This window comes from Labeo rohita, chromosome 23 (genome assembly GCF_022985175.1).
Source record: "Labeo rohita strain BAU-BD-2019 chromosome 23, IGBB_LRoh.1.0, whole genome shotgun sequence".
NCBI lineage: Eukaryota > Metazoa > Chordata > Actinopteri > Cypriniformes > Cyprinidae > Labeo > Labeo rohita.
The window spans coordinates 20666379-20684284 of NC_066891.1; the positions used below are offsets into that span (position 1 = coordinate 20666379).

The 17906-nt window shown below is 36.8% G+C and overlaps 1 protein-coding gene across 1 annotated transcript; it reads left to right on the plus strand.

Moving 5' to 3' along the window:
- Positions 1 to 5305: 5305 nt before the first annotated feature.
- On the plus strand, positions 5306 to 17411 carry dnmt3bb.2 (DNA (cytosine-5-)-methyltransferase 3 beta, duplicate b.2). The gene is made up of 25 exons (XM_051095830.1): positions 5306 to 5442; positions 5677 to 5799; positions 8623 to 8768; positions 8914 to 9085; positions 9182 to 10698; positions 10910 to 11027; positions 11120 to 11242; positions 11333 to 11445; positions 11522 to 11575; positions 11758 to 11901; positions 11979 to 12086; positions 13132 to 13273; positions 13388 to 13687; positions 13787 to 13831; positions 13914 to 13993; positions 14129 to 14241; positions 14373 to 14556; positions 14659 to 14743; positions 14844 to 14989; positions 15234 to 15324; positions 15486 to 15634; positions 16368 to 16453; positions 16593 to 16662; positions 16762 to 16883; positions 16967 to 17411. The coding sequence occupies exons 2-25, from the start codon at positions 5688 to 5690 to the stop codon at positions 17121 to 17123; spliced, it is 4377 nt and encodes a 1458-aa protein (XP_050951787.1). The 5' UTR covers positions 5306 to 5442; positions 5677 to 5687; the 3' UTR covers positions 17124 to 17411.
- Positions 17412 to 17906: the final 495 nt, after the last annotated feature.

A 17906-nucleotide genomic window follows, 5' to 3' on the forward strand; every position in this document is an offset into this window, starting at 1 on the left:
TAGCAAATATGGTATGGTCAACAGAGCTCTCACAAAAGCTATAGAGAAGAAATTATTTTATTATATTAGAAAGTCTAAGGCTACATGAAGATTACCAAGACATTAAAAGTTCATAGAGACACAGTTGGCAGCCTTATTCCTTAGGTTAAAGTGTGTTGTACCAGAAAACCTTTGAGGGTGTTGAGCAAAAAAAGTACAATATCATAAAATGTTTGATCAGCGCAACTGAGAATAGCACTGCAAGATGACCTGACGAAATGAGGAAAACATTTTAATGCAGAGTACACTGTAAAAAGTTTTTACCAGTTTCAACTTAAAAACAGCTGTTTAGCAGCTGGCATAACATTTTAAGTTAAATCAACTTAAAAGTACAAGTCATTTAAACTTACTTTATTGTAGTGAGGTGAAATGACTTGTACATTTAAGTTGATTTAACTTTTTGGACCTATGGATCAGTCTGGTGCAAAAAAGGCAAAAGTATCAAGCAGAAGAACACCATCTCCATGGTCAAACATGGAGGTGGGTCAGTCTTGTTATGGGGTTGTTTTACTGTAGCAGAAAGTAGAAAACATGGCTGTATGAAGGATGTCATGGGTTCTTTGAAGTCTCAGGCCATTTTGCCAAGAACTGTGATGCCTTTGGTGGAAAGACTGAAGCTGATGATCAGTGGACTTTCCTGCAGGACAATCATCCCAAAGAATACATCCAAAATCTACTTATGCTTGGTTAAGGGATCAGTCATAAAATGTTCTTGAATGGCCTGTTCAGTCTCCAGATTTAATTCTCACTGAAAATATTTGGTTGAATTTAAAGAAAGCAGTGGAAATGTAAAAATCAAAGATTATCACTGATCTGAAAGCTTTTTCAGGGGAGGAATGGGCAAAGATTGCAGTTGAGAGGTGACAGAAGCTTCTAAGCACTTCAACAATCAACATTTATTGGTGGTTTTAAGGAGTAAAAGATTCTGCACCAAATTTTACTTTTGAGGGGTTGAATAATTTTGAACATTAACTTTTTTCATTATTCATCAAATACCATGAAACTCTAGATGGTGTGCAGTCCCGATAAGTACAACTCAATCTGACCTAATGACATCATTATCACATGGCACAGCTGATTGGTTCTCTCCTGTATCCGTAGCCAATGAGTGTACTGCTCAACATTCAAATATATGACTAGTGCTAGCTGTAAGCAGTTTTGCAGCATGCTCAGAAACCCTCCACCTTCCCCAGCTCCACCTGTATAGATCTGCTACGAGGTGATTCATGTATGCTATGAATCACATGAATCATATATGCTATTCATATGTTATATGTGCAGCAGCAATATTTCTTACATGCTCACAGCAGCATGTACTGGCAGTAGCAAGTCTCTGTACTTGCTCTGCCGCAGCAGCAGCAGCGTAGCTAATCTATTCCACCAAGACCAAATACATTTACATTGTCATGTACATTACCATGCCAATCCCTCCAAGAGTTGTCATGACAGAACTTACATTCTCAGAATTACTCAATATTAATAAACTTTCTTCAATAGTGTGCTAATGCCTTTGTTGTTTTCACAAAATGATGTTCTCTGCAGCAAAATGTCTTGCAAGTCAAGGGAGTTGAATAATTTCGATTGGAACTACATTACTTTCACTACCATAACGTCCACTCTCACTGTGCACTCTATGAGGTCTTCTGAATAACAGGGTGGACACTAACAGATGGGACATTCTGACCTAAAGTCAGCCATTGCACCATGTCCGAGCAAAAAGAAGCTAACATTGAAGGTTTGTCAGAAAAGATAGCTATCAGATAGGTTTATCATTGCTTGTTTTTTGACTTTTAATGTTACGCATATGACTTTCTACTGACTTTTTTCATATTTTCCTCAACAAAGTGGCTGTATTGAGGTTGACCACATCAGACTGTAAAGATAAAATGGAAAATAATAATAATAATAATAATAATAATAATATCTCACATTCCCAAGTTGTTTTCCATCCAAGGAAATTATGTCAGCTTTATGATTTTATTATTTCATTTTGCCAGCTCAAAATAACAGAGTAGACAATGACTTTTGGGACACACTAAAAACATTTATTACACCTGTTAAATTTAATAACTAAAAAACTCATACATTAGAGACAATAATCACCCACAGAGAAGGTTGTATTTTTGATGGCGTTGATGGAGTGGTTTAAAAAAATTCAACTTCAATATGCCTCAAGTTCAAGTGATGTTATTTATGACTAAGACCGGTTTACAATCATCAAAATCTGCAGTCAGTGCTCAGTGGGCTAAATGCGGAGTGACGCACATCTGTGCTTTATTCAAGACCAAAGAAAATAACTAAATAAATCGTAGCCTATTTCTCTGTAATTAGATGCAAAATCGTTTGTTATAAAAATATTTGAGAGCCGCTGTAATGACCTACTGACCTACTGTAAGGCTCTGTAATGAACTAGGTACTGTATACTGTACACTGCTTCAATGAAATGTGAAATGTGAAATGTCTATGTAAAGATCTTGCGGCATCCAACGCGGAAGTAAGCCATTTTCTGTGAACGTGCTAGACTTAAATAGCCGCTATCCACGTTTTTCCAAACGAGATTACCGCATTTTAAATTAATTTAAAATGTAAGTTTACATTAAAATTGCTTGCTGTTAGGGAACGTCCAAAATGACTAGAACAAATAATTTTAAATAATGAAAGGGCTGATACAAATACAAATATACACATAGTATGACTGTATGAGCTGTACATTTTCAATCATGCTCTACTTTTTATCATTAAAGAAAATAATATAACGTTGGGTATTTTTATACTGTTCAGTCCACCAGCTGCATGCATTCTGTTCTGTTCCTCATAATTATTTTATTTGCGTTTCGCTGTATTAATATGAAAAATAAAACCGCGCGTGCGGTTGTTGTGTTCTTTATCACATCTCTTTTATGTTTTTTTCTTTAAAACTGTCTCATACTGTCAATAACACACAGGTATGTTACATAATAACATGCTGTAAGACTCACTCATTTGAACGTTTAGGATTATTCTGATAGTAATTTCTTATTACTTTTACACAGTAAATTTGCTTTTAAACTAAATTTCGGCGTTTGAGGAGGACAATAATGTCAACAGTTTCGCGCAAAGCATCATGGGGCTTTGAGAAAAAGAGCATAGGTACGTAACTAGACAAATAACAAAATGCAGTGAGCTGTAAAGCTATTTGCGCTACATTATTATTAAAATATAGGAAATATCAGTTTGCAATATCAAGCAGAATAGCGAGCTGTTGTGTAGTGTGCTAAAAATGACTCTAATGGACGAACACCACATGCGCATTCAAGTTACAAATGGCCGCGCTCGTTCTTAAAAAAATAATGTGGATAATAAAGTAGCTACTGTTGTCAGCTTGTTACGTTAAAGGTTTGCTTCTACACAAGGCATTTTGTTTTGTCTTGGTCAACCTTTGATAAGCATACAACTTTGTTGCTACCATTGCGTAAATGACCGAGAATATCACTTCCGGTTCATGCATTATTAGCCACCATAAAAATAAATAATAAAAAAAAAAATCACTAACCACCATTACAAAAACGCCAGGTAGAGCCGACAGTATTGCGGGATACAGTATTCAACGTACTACTGTACTGTGTTTGAAGAAACGGTCAGCTTAGCACTTTATATACTGTATACTTTTCAACATCGTAGTATGCAATTCGAATATATTATCTTAATCTACCATTTATTTATGAATACATAAAGATTAGTTACTTTGACAACGTTATACATTAAGTTTGTCGATCTTTATATTATTCACTTTCACGCTGAATTCGGAATAGACTCGGACTGCTACTGCCGATTTATTTATAAATAAATAATAGGCCTATGCGTGGTATATAAGCACTTCATTCCGAATTCAGACTATGTTTCGTTCCCTTTCTCCTTTTCTGAACCGCTTTTCCGTTTTTTAAGAGCACGACAAAATAGCTTGCAAACGCGGGTTGTAAAGAAACATTTCATTGGTTGAACGAACTGAACGAACACGCCCCCGTCACTAACCGAGTCATTGTTTTGAATCTCAACGAGAGTGAACAAAGATCCGCTGAAAGACAACACGAGAGAAGCACGTCGTTCGTCGAGTGATTTTGTAAGTATCATTAACAACAACACAAAGAAAGCGGAAGAACTTAAGTGTTGGGAAACGCATATGATACTCAAAGCGTTTACCAAGACCTCTAAATATATTTGCAGACATAGAACTATAACAGGAAATTAAACGTTTCGGTTGCGAATAACATTTTTTAGCGAATCGGTTAAGTAAATTTAAAAATTGCACGCACTGATCGCCACCTACTGGAGTAACAATGCAATTTACGAAAATCCGCGAACAAATCTTTTTGTCAAATGATTCAAAAGATTCGAGTCACTAGGATGAATCAAAATTCCCATCAGTGACAAAACAGTGTTTCCACGTTGCAAAACAGCAGAACGCGTGCAACAGAACGTTTTTGGATTCAAACGCGATCGACTCCGCTACGTCAACCGACTGAAGTCGCGGCATCGCCAGAGGGAGGTCCGATAACGAAAACACCGAACGGGACAGGGTGATGGTAAGTAGTAGTGAATGTAATGATTTTACTCTCTGGACAACCGAGTAGCTGGTGGCGCGACTTGGAAATGCGGAAATAGCTGCGTGCGCGATCTGGAAATCAGGGTATAGCCAAAGATTGTTATGAATGTTTTTTTTTTTTTTAATCGTCTGCATTGATCAACCTGTAGATGACTGATAGACATTTTAAAGAAGAAAAGCAAGGCTTCAACTGGACAAACATTTAGATGAACCCTAGTGCTTTGTGTGTTTTTTTTTTTTTACATATAACGTTAGATTAAAAAATTGTAACGTTATGCGGCATTCGAATTTCTTTTAAATACATATAATTTTGTTTTTGCTAAAGTTTGTGTTTCACATAATAAACAGAAATGTTTACATATTACACAAGGAAAAATGCCACGATATATCTAGTTTAGGAAATATATATTACTTAAGATTACCTGAAAATTAATTTCTTACTGCCTTAACGCAGTGTGTGAATTTATAGCATGTTGAATAAATTAATAATTGTTTACATACAGTAGTCGTTTTAGCAACGAACAGTAACACGTTTGTTAAGACATGAACTTTTTTCGCCTCTTTGTTTCCTGAGCAGTCTGTGTCCCACCGTGCAGTGTGGAGGAATGGCTGCTGTGAAGCCGCTCACGCTTCATTGGCCTCTGCAGCTGTTTCCTCCCTTTAAGTTTTCGCGGGAAACGGAGGGGTCCGCATGCGCATAAGCAGATATGGGCTATAACCAATTCAGAGTGTTCTTATTTTGCAAAACGTCATGTAACTTCAGACTGAATAAATCGTCTTCATCTGAGAGGATTTTCTGTCAAGAAGAAAAGATATTTTTGGTCTGTGTTCGTCCTTTCAAACTGTTTTTTTTGTTAATTTGAATGAACAAACCCACATTTAGTGTTTATAGTGGTCTGTGGGGACATTAAAACTTAGTACTATATGGATTAAAAAATGTAGGAGTTATTTTATACTTAATACTGTCTTTATGTGTGTATCACTGTTAGGGTACTTATCTGTAAACAATGATACCATTAAAGTTTTCTGTCTAATTTATTACAATGTCTTCACAGGTTATGGAAAAATGGTGGTGAAAGTGAAGATTGGAGATGACAAACACAATCTCAGTGAGCTGCTGGACTGGCTCAATGAGGTGCTGCAGGCCACTTTCAGTCAAGTGGAGCACACCTGCTCAGGTATTTTTGTTTCCAGGTTAATTTAATGGTGGAAGATCATGAAAATCTGAGTTTTCCATGTTTAAGTGCTATAATTGGGTCCCCTGTGCATCTACCAACCCAGAAAACGTGAAAAAGGACAACCCAGTAACTTTGTTTTGGTAAACCTTTTTCTGCATGCTTCTAAAAAAAAAATCGAGCCGCTCAGATTTTGCTTCCCCCGTGACATAGAAAAGGGATCTTATTATAATATTACTGTTTTTGTAACTCATGTGTTTTTAACATAAACTTGTGTGTATTTGACAGTTTAAGAACAATAAGACATGAAAGAGAACTTTTTAATTTAATTCAATTCAATTCAATTCAAATTTATTTGTATAGCGCTTTTCACGATACATATCGTTGCAAAGCAGCTTTACACCAAATTGACATTTTTACAATATATGTAGTAGTAGCTTGATGCACATATGGCAGAGATGTGTGGTAAAGATCAATTAATGACGTAATCAAACAGACAAAGAACACTATAAATTAGTAGCAGAATTCGGTAGTGCTGTATGTTTTCAGGGTTGGCATCATCTGAAGTCCTCTGTGGGGTTGGCATCATCTCTTCTTAAGTGTTCTGGATCCACACTGGAGCTTGTGAATTCCTAGTTACCATGGGATGTCAATCCCATGGCAAAAACAGAGAACAAATAGGAACATAATTAGCGTAGCTGCTGTTCAAACTAAGAAAAGGAAGGTTTGTTAAACCAGAGCTAAAAGATTAATAATGAACATTTGATCAGATATAGCTGCAGGAAAAGTTTGAGATGCATTATTTGAATGCTTGGCTAAAAAGATGTGTCTTTAATCTAGATTTAAACAGAGACAGTGTGTCTGAACCCCGAACGTTATCAGGAAGGCTGTTCCAGAGTTTGGGTGCCAAATGTGAAAAAGCTCTACCTCCTTTAGTGGACTTTGCTATCCTAGGTACTACCAACAGTCCAGAGTTTTGCGACCTTAGGGAGCGTGATGGATTGTAGCGTGGTAGAATACTAGTTAGGTACGCAGGAGCTAAACCGTTAAGTGCCTTATAGGTAAGTAGTGCTATTTTGTAGCTGATGCGGAACCTAATAGGTAGCCAGTGCAGAGACTTTAAGATTGGGGTAATATGATCATACTTTCTTGACCTGGTAAGGACTCTAGCAGCTGCATTTTGGACTATCTGTAGCTTGTTTATTGAAGATGCAGGACAACCACCTAGTAGTGCATTACAATAGTCCAGTCTAGAGGTCATGAATGCGTGAACTAGCTTTTCTGCATCAGAAACAGGTAACATGTTTCGCAGCTTGGCAATGTTTCTAAGATGGAAGAATGCTGTTTTTGTAACATGAGAAATATGATTTTCAAAAGACAAGTTGCTGTCTAATATAACACCCAGGCTTTTGACTGTAGTGGAAGTAACAGTACATCCGTCTAGTTGTAAATTGTAAGTCAAAAGATTTTGTGTATTGTTTTTAGGTCCAATAAGTAATATTTCTGTCTTATCTGAATTTAATAGCAGAAAATTGTTGGTCATCCAATCTTTTACATTTTTAACACACTCTGTTAACTTCGATAATTCAGAAGTTTCATCTGGTCTTGTTGAGATATATAGTTGAGTATCATCAGCATAACAATGGAAACTAATCCCGTGTTTTCTAATAATATTACTTAGTATTTAGTATAATTTAGTACTCACATGCCGTGTGACAGCCACTTCCTGTGCGTGTGCTTCGGATGTGTGCGCTCAGAAAACCATATATATCAGAAGTTTAAAATGATTTCAACGCAGTAGACATGATTATTAAAACCAAAAAAAAGTATCTGAGGTATGAGCTGTAAAGGCACAGCTTTATTCTGGAAAAGCAGGACATGCACTTAAAGGCCATGTCCACACTAATAGGTTTTCGTTTGAAAACGCATCTTTTTCTCTCCGTTTTGGCCTTCTGTCCACACTGAGATGGCGTTTTTGGTCAAGGAAAACTGAGCTTTTTGAAAACGCTCTCCAAAGTGGATAAATTTGAAAACGCCGTTTTCGCGTTGCAGTGTGGACTGTGAAAACGGAGGCTTTTGAAAACGATGACGCATGTTTAGTCATGTGATGCATATTGTACCAATAAATATTCATGTTTATACTGGTAATTGTGGCTTTTATGTGCTATTCACTTTTTTACACCGCTGATAAAGATATATTTGTACACTCTTCATATTACAGTCCTAAAAAGATGACAGAAGCTGTACTCACAGTTGCTATCCTGACTCCTGCAGTTAAACGTGAGGGCAGCTGCTTTTTAGATCAAACATGAGAGCGTGCGACATGGACGCGTTAGTGAATGATGAGATATTTCTGTAAATAAAATGCTCCTGCCAAGAATTTCGTGAAAACGTATTATGTCTTTTCCGTCTGTATCATCTCAGTGAGTTTTTTACGCATGCGCAGTATGTCGAATTTAACGTTTTCCTACGTTTCAGTGTGGATGAAAAACTTTTGGAAAATGCTTGAAAACAGTGTGGATGGAGAGCGTTTTAAAACGAAAACTCTGTTTTCAGCTGTATCCGGATTAATGTAGACGTAGCCAAAGAGAAACACATGAAAACTGCTTCTTTTCTGCTTTCACTCAAAATAGGCGTTTTCAAAATGGCGTAATAAATGATCTGTGGGGTATTTTGAGCTGAAACTTCAGACACATTCTGGGGGCACGTAAGACCTATATTACATATTGTTAAAAGGGACATAATGGGTGTCCTTTAAACATTTTAATTGGAAAATGTTGAAAGATATTTTTTATTAACACTCTAATGGTGCTTTTTTTTCCTTAGGTGCTGCTTTTTGTCAGTTGATGGACATGATTCACCCTGGATCTATTGATATACATAAAGTGAAGTTTTCAGCAAAAGAGAATGCGGACATCTTGGATAATTACAATCTTCTACAGGAAGCTTTCAAGAAGGCACAAATCAAGAAAGTGAGCAATTAAATTCACACTGAAAATGTTTGAAGCAATTAAATTCAGATTATGTTGGCAAAAATATTTTTAATTGCATGGTTATGCAGTGTTTAACATGCATTATTAACAACAATGTATGTTTTTGTCTCTCTCTTTATTATAGGAACTGGAGCTGAAATTGTTGGTGAATGGAGACATCCTAAAAACATTAGATTTGCTTACATGGTTCAAACATCTTTATGATCAGAATGTTGTGAAGCTGACGTATAACCCGCAGGAGGGTTTTGTTGAACAGGAAGTGGTGTCATTAAAATCGGGCAGAGAATTTGAAATGTGTATGTGTTTACTTTTTGATTTTTTTTTTTTTTTTTACATTTTTGATATTGTGATGTATGTTTATATGATTTTTTTTTCTTTCTTTTCATTGATAGCTAAGAAGGAAGAACAATCTTCACGACTCTACAGTCCTGTACAGACAAAGTATCTAAACCAGAAAATGCTAAATGTTAAAAAGGGATCACATGAGTCTTTCTTCCGGAGTCCGGCCACAATGTGTTTCATCAGAAAGTATGGCTCATCTACCTCACCTGATGCTGGATCAAACTTTGCCAGTAGCAAGGATAGTCCAGTATTAGGCCAGAAATATCAGGAAGACAATGCAGCCTTCTGCAGTCAGACTCCATACTGCCTTTATTTATACCATGGAGTGGAGCTTGAGGACAACAAAGAGGCCAGTGTGGTCTTGTTGGGCTTTTTTGACAAAGCTACTGGGGAAAACAAGTTCAGACTGCTTGATGTTCTTCAACCAGAGGAGGAGACTGCTGATGCCATCTGTACCTGCATTCTGGACATGCTGAAGAAGTTCAGAATACCTCTAATAAACTTGGCAATATTTTATTCAGATTTCCCAGATCATGAAGATCTTCTCTCAGGTCTAAAGTCGCTGAAACCTGAGATTGTGTCTTTATGTGGACTTACAAATATGGCAGGACAAGTGTGTCACAGTGGTGTTGAGAAAATTGAAATTTCTGGCATGATTCTGAATCTCATCACAGAGATCTATAAACATTTTCCATCTTTCCCAGCTTCTCTACAAACGTTGCTTGAAGATGTTAATTGTTCAAACTTCAGTAATATCCTGACATCCCAATGCTCTCTCTTCTGGAGAATCATCCAGAAAATGACTTTAGCTTGGTCAGACCTTGAGGAATTCTTTGGATCTCTGGATACAGATGAAAAAGAGATCTGTCGTCTTCTTAGTGATCCCAAAATAAGACTCAACGTCCTGTTTCTTAGCCACGCTTTGCAGCCGCTTTGTGATTTTCAGGAGAATATTGACCGAGGTGTCAGTGTGACACAGCTCCTCCAAGATGCTTCCCAATTAGTGAGATTCTACACAGCAAGTTTCCTCCGACCAAAAGCAGCTGAGTTTTTTCTAAGAAGAGGAAAGACCTCGCTCATACAGGACACAGTGGGACATTTACCTAGACGAGAGGTTGAAGTTGGCGAACAGGCTGCTGATTTTCTCCTGCAACGCTCTGAGGAGTTAACTGACTACTTGGAGACATTTCACAGTTCCGTCATCTCCTTTTACACGACTGTAACTGTTAATATCGTTGAATGTTTACCCTTCTCAGATTCCACCATGAGAAACTTGTCACTGGTGTTGAGTCCAGGAAAAAAGCTTGAGGTGACTGGCAAAATTGTCCAAGATTTAGGTGTCTGTTTTGGGGTTTGCCCAAGCCCTCAAAATGTCAGCTTACTCACAGATGAGTTTTTGGAGTATCAGTTCATTGAAGGGGGTGACACAGACTCAACCGACCAGTCAATGGAGCAATACTGGCAGACAGAGCTGAGGATTATGGGACGGACATCTAGTTTTGGAAAATTAATCGTTAGCTTGTTGGCTTTGCCCCGAACGTTAAAAAAAGACATCATTTTTGAACAGGTGAGTCACTGAAGTATGAAGAGCTTGAGAAACCAAAATATTATTTATCCGATATCTCTGTGACAATATATCATTTTGATGTGACAATGCTTATGACAATTAATTTGATGATGTTTAAACTGTTAAGAACATTCAGAGCATCTTACGTCCATAGCAATGTTTCAAAATCTAATCTAAAAGTTGTGTTTGTGTGTGGTTGTCTGTATCACAGATGTTTCAACAAACTGACTATCTCAAGGAGAGGAAAATGGAGGACTTTGAGGATGATGTTACAGACAGCAGCTCATATAAAAGTGCTCCATCACATCTCAGTCCAGAGACTCAATCCGGTAATGATATGTACATATACTTTATAATGCAAATTACATATTGAGGAGCCAATCTGCAATTACTCTGCAACACAACTGTATTTGAATTTCAGATATCATTGACTTAACGGAAATGGACGACATAGTGGAAGTGGAGGACATTGCACCAATGGACGTGGATGATATTGTGCCGATCTCTTCTGATTCAGAAGCAGAAAGCCAAAATAACACTGAAGGTTTCAGACCTTGTTCAGATATTTTCTTCTACAATTCTGCACCATTGAGACAGGTCTATGTAAAACCAACTTTGCCCTTCTTTTTGCCAGGGAATCATCCGTATGTGTCTGTAATCTTGGATGATGACGATGATGATGAAATCACTGATGATGATGATGATTACAACAACTGTGATGCCGATAATGTCACATGGAATTATGCGGTAAAATGTCCGCTCAATTGTTTTTTTTATGTTCGGTTTTGGATATCTTGATTAAACATTTTGCTTTCTCTGCCAGAAACGAAAAGAAAATACACCATCTGCACAAAACAGTGAGAAAACAGAATACCAGGTAATTAAAAAAATATATATTTTAATATTATACATCCGTGCATGTAATCGAAGCAAAAGTGTAAAGTTTTTGTGCTTTTAACTGTTTCTGTACGCAGGAACAGAATAAAGTATTTTAACACAAAAAAAAAAAATAGAAAAAGACTTCAGACTGCACAGCCAATGAGTGATTTCTCTTTTTAGGATGGTTACAAAGTGGGTGAGATGGTTTGGGGGCCAATTGAGGGTTTTGGTCTTTGGCCTGGACTGGTTCAGAGCTGGGACAGCAATAAGCCTTGTGGCTCCATGCGTAAAGTGATTTTCTTTGGGAACAGGATGGTGTCAGAGGTACAAAAATAACTATCCAGAGTTTTTTGGGTATTCTTTTACTTAAATATGTGTACATAACAGATGGTCTATTGCAGGTCCAAGCAGATGATCTCCTGTCCTTCTTTTCATTTGCCAAGTGCTTCTGCTCTAATTCCTTCGCTACAGTAATGGCATATAAAGATGCAATTTTCAGTTCTCTGCAGGTAAGACAAATTTTATTATTAGTGCTCTGTAGTCCATTGCACTAGCATGCAGTTAGCAATTTACTCTGATATTTCAGTTTTGGAAAGCTAAGCCTAATTTTGTTCAAAATTTCACTGATAATATTTTGGTTTGCACTTTGGAGGTTAAAAAAATTTAAATAGGGCTGTGAAACCAATTAATTTCGATTAATCACGGTTAATCACTTTCAAATTTAAAGTATGTCTTTACATAACATGTGTACTGTGCATATTTATATGAAAATATAAATGCACACATACAGTTGAGGTCAAAAGTTTACATCCCCCTTTCAGAATCATTAAAAATGTTCACTATTTTACCAAAATAAGATGAATCATGCAAAATGCATGCTACTGTTTATTTAGTACGGACCTGAATAAGATGTTTTGCATAAATTCAACTGTTCAATAATTCTTAATACTGTGTTGTTACCTGAATGATCAACAGCTGTGTTAGGGATAATTGTTTATGAGTCCCTTGTTTGTCCTGAACCGTTAAACTGCCTTCTGTTCTTCAGAAAAATCCTTCAGGTTCCACAAATTCTTTGGTTTTCCAGCATTTTTTTGTATTTGAACTCTTTCCAAAAATGACTGTACGATTTTGAGATCCATCTTTTCAGAATGAGGACAACTGAGGGACTCATATACAACTATTACAGAAGGCTCACATTTTTTGAATTTGAGAATCAGGGTAAACTTAACTTATTTTGTCTTCTGGGTATCTTTTGTAGCCTTTGAAGGGCAGTACTAAATGAAAAAGTATGATATTTAGGGAAAATAAGAAAAATGTATCTTCATTCTGTTCAAAAGTTTTCCCAGGCTTTTTTTTTTTTTTTTAATTTTATATGATCCTTCTTATTTTGGTAAAATGATATTTAATGAGTCTGAAAGGGGTATGTTAACTTTTGACCACAACTGTATACATGCATATACTTTTATTTTGGCAGCGATTCATCGATTTTACAGCTCTACTCCCAAATGTACAGAAACTGTGCCTCTCATTGTGTGATTTGTCATGTGTTTCTAGGTGGCTTCCAGGCGCAGTAGAATGTTCTTTTCCCCTGAGACGGACACTAAGGATGAATTGCTTAGAGTCATGTTGGACTGGGCCTTTGGAGGCTTTGAACCATTGGGTCCAGAAGGACTTCAATCTCAATCAGAATGCAGTGGTATGCAGCAAGCACCGGTGGATGCTCTTTGACCTGCTTTATTCCGATGTGTAGCATGTAGTGTCATATGCTGTATTAATTTGCTATATATTTATATCTTTCTTTCCTCCTTAGACAAGATTTATATGCCTCAATCAGTGAATAGGAACAAGAGAAACCACAAAGACCCTACAGGAAAGTTATTTGAATTAACTGTATCTCTGAATAAACTCCCCGAGTCTCTGGACCTGCACAATGGCTCGATAGACCTTGGGGAAGCAGATGTTTATAGAAAACGCATGTATTCAAAATGGAATCAGAGATCCTGGCAGACTGTGAAGACCCGCAGAAAACAAAAATATGTACAACGAAATAAACAACAAAATATTACTCCAGCCGTACATATCGAGTCCAGACAGAACAGCCAAAAAAGACGTATGTACTTCATTAATATTTATAGGTGCTATTAAAATTGTGATGGCAAAGCAAGAATGAAATCCAAGTAACCTAGTGTTTATTGAAATGTGTTCACAGATCAAATGGTGCATGAATTTCTGCAAAACAAGAGAAACATTGAAGGTGAGAAACCTTTTTATAAACACTGTAGTAACTGTTGATAATGAGTGGAGTTCATTCTAAATTAATTTCTCCTCCTTCCCAGAGTTCTGCTTATCATGTGGGAGTACGCCTGTTGAAATCATCCACCCACTCTTCGAAGGAAGGCTGTGTTCGAACTGCAGGGTACTAAATATAATTCTCTCCACACGAGTATTGGCTATACCAGCTAAACCTATTACTAAATATTGCATAAAATCAAGTATACAGTCATACAGTACAATATAGTCATTCAGTGATGTGTCTTTTTATCACATGTAGTATAATTTCACGGAGACGCTGTACAGATATGATGAAGACGGCTATCAGTCATACTGCACCGTCTGCTGTTCTGGCATGGAAGTCATTCTGTGCGGCCATAACAGCTGTTGTCGGTGAGTGTTTGTTACTATTGATACAAGGTTGTGGGTTGAATGCAATGTAAGTATGTAGTATTTTCATTGGTGTCCTTTGACTTATAAACCCCACTCTGTATAGCTGAATTTGGTCGTTTTCTTTTCTCTAGCTCCTACTGTGTGGACTGTCTGGATATCCTAGTGGGTCAAGGGACATTTGACCAACTGAAAAATGTGGACCCATGGACGTGTTACCTGTGTGCACCTGAGAGCAGCTCTGGAGCTTTGAAGCCCAGGCATGACTGGAGTATTCGTGTGCAGGAATTCTTTGCCAACAACAGCGCTATGGAGTTTGTAAGTGCTTGTTTTATTTTGCTAATCGTCTTATAAAAATATTAGACGATCTTCCAGATTTGTGTTTGTATTGGTTCAACCAATGACGTTTGCCATCCTCAGGAGCCCCATCGAGTTTATCCATCAATCCCTGCTAACCAGCGACGTCCAATCAGAGTGCTCTCCTTATTTGATGGTATAGCCACAGGTAAAACTGCCCGTATTCCTCATCTATTTGTAGTTTAATCTATTGTAGCCTGTTCTTATACTGATCATGTGGCTCATTTAAATGCATTTCTGTATTTCAGGATACCTTGTGTTGAGGGATCTTGGCTTCAAAGTAGAAAAATATGTGGCCTCAGAAATTGATGAAGAGTCCATTACCATTTCCATGGTCAACCATGATGGAAAAATCACTCATGTGGATGATGTTAAAAACATTACAAAAAAACATGTACGGTTGCAAAATCAGTTTTCATCTTGTTTTTTCTTATCTTTAAAATGTTAATGTACCCTGAAATGAAAATTGTCATCATTTGCAAACACAGAAGAAATTTGTTTGTGTTCGAATTTGTTGAAATCTGAAAGATTTTCATTTGGGGTTGAACTAATCCTTTAAATGGTAAAACCTCTTTACACATCTTGAAGAAGACTCCTCAGTAGTCTGCTCATCAAATTTATTCTCTTTCATTGTTCAGCTTGAGAAATGGGGCCCGTTTGATCTTCTCATTGGTGGAAGTCCTTGTAATGACTTGTCCATAGTCAATCCTGCCAGGAAAGGCTTGTTTGGTAAGAAAACATGGTTCACACATCAAATTTATAGTTTTGTTGAACATTCTACTGCTGAGCAGGCTCAGTGCTTGGTCTCATGTCAGAACCGATAACAGTTAACATCATTCACAGCATCTGAGATCCTCTTTATTTTTTATTTTTTATTTTTTTCTCTGCAGAGGGTACTGGGCGGCTCTTTTTCGAATACTACCGGCTACTGAATGTTATGAAACCGAAGGAGGATGACCCACAGCCTTTCTTCTGGCTGTTTGAGAATGTGGTGTTCATGCAAACAGAGGTTAAAGCTGACATTTGCCGCTTTCTGGAAGTAAGTGTTCTTTTTGTTGGATAAAAATTTGATAAATACTCTCAGCAGTTTGTCAATTTGAAAAGCTCTTATAATTAGGGCCCGAGCACCGAATTCCTCAGTTTCTTCTTCTCCAAAATGCTGGAAAGCTCATGAAACTTTGCACGTGCCGGATATGGTAAAAATTTACATCTGATATGGGTTTCAGAAGAAAGTGTGTCAAATGGCTCGATAGCACCACCTATAAAAACCTATAAAAAAAAATGAATTACCTCTTGATCTACATTTCACATACATGTACAAAATTTGGTAGACACATGTAACACATCAAAACCTACGAAAAAGTCCCCCAGTTTGAGGTCCGAAACCCAACAGGAAGTCTGTTATTTTGAATTTTCTCTGCAATTATTGTGCCGTTTTTGCCATTTTTAGGTGTTTTTAAACTAACTTCTCCTAGAGATTTAAACAGATCAACACCAAATTTGGTTAGTGTAATTAAATCCTTTTGTGACGTTACATTGCGAATATCTTGAGTTTTCGTTGAAGGGCGTGTCTGTGGTGGCCTGACAAACTTTGATGTTTCGCCGTGAAACAGGAAGTTGTTAGAATTCAGGCATAAAATGTCCAATTATGTTTGGTAAGCGTCCTGTCCTGAACACATGCCCATGACCATATTCAGTTATAATCATAGCACCACTTGCTTGCAACAGGAAGTGGCTTGTTTTGACTGTTTTCCTTTGTGGTTTGTTTTCAGTGTAACCCTGTGCTTGTTGATGCTGTGAAAGTGAGTCCAGCGCACAGAGCAAGATACTTCTGGGGGAACATACCTGGCATGAACAGGTGTGTCAGTTATATTTATATGAATAACACACCTGCTTATTTATTTATTTATTTTTATCTGGAAAATACACTCAACTGCATAAACTCAAGTATATAAATATGATATTATACGTCATCGTTTTTATTCTGTTTTGACCAGACCGATCATAGCATCTCAGAATGATAAACTGAGTCTTCAGGAATGTCTGGAGCCTGGCCGCATTGCAAAGGTTTGTGATGAGCTTCTAAATAAAGATGTGCAGTACATAATTATTGTGAAGATATTCCTAGTGATGAGTACTGACATTGGGTTATGTGCTGTTTTGCAGTATGAAAAGGTTCGCACTATCACCACACGGACAAACTCACTGAAGCAGGGCACTAATGACGCACATTTCCCCATCACCATGAATGGGAAAGATGACAATATATGGATCACAGAAATGGAAAAGTAAGTTTTACTTCCACTCTTAGCTATAAATAAAAATATTTGATACAAATACGTGTTAATACTGATTCTGACACTTTTTACAGAATATTTGGATTTCCAAAGCATTACACGGATGTGAAAAACATGGGCCGTATGCAGAGGCAAAGAGTGCTTGGGAAATCCTGGAGCGTCCCTGTCATAAGACATCTTTTAGCCCCACTGAAGGATTACTTTGCTTGTGATGAGGTCCCCTTGAAATGAACTGACATTGATTATTTTAATCTTTTTCTGTCGGTGTGAAAAAACACTCAGGGACATGAGAATTTGTTGCTTTTAATGGTTTTACCTTTGTTTTTAAACTAAAATGGTATAACTAAGTGAAGAATTGTTTGGAATAATGGATGCTGGGAAACTAAAGAAGGTTGATTCTGTTTTATTGAATGTTGCATCAAATCACATGTCACTTTTTAAAAATGTAATTTTCTCATTTGCAATCATGTTTAGCTACAAATAGAGTATCAAATTTGGTGTAAGATTGAGCAAAATGAATAAATGTGATTAGCAAAATGAATAAACGTGTGCAATGTTTTTTAAAGTACCAAGATGGTGTCTAAGTACACTACGAGTCAAATGTTTTATAACAGATTTTTTAAGAAGATCCAAAGTACAGCTAAACATTCAAACTCAGAATTGAAAATTTAATTTATTCCTGTGATTTCAAAGCTGAATTTTTAGGAGCATTACTCCAGTCCCATGATTCATTAGAAATCATTTCAATATTCTGATTTGCTGCTCAAAATCAGCTGAGTATAATTATTATTATTATCTGAAATAGAAACCTTTTGTGACATTGTACATGTCTTTATCATTACTTTTCAATCAATTTAAAGCGTCCTTGATAAATAAAAGTATTCTTTTGTAATTTTTTTTTCTTAAATAAATAAATTAATAAAATTAAATTAAATGGACTCCAAGCTTTTGAATGGTATAGTGTATTATGTTACAAAAGCTTTTTATTTCAGATAATCGCAGATCTTTGGATCT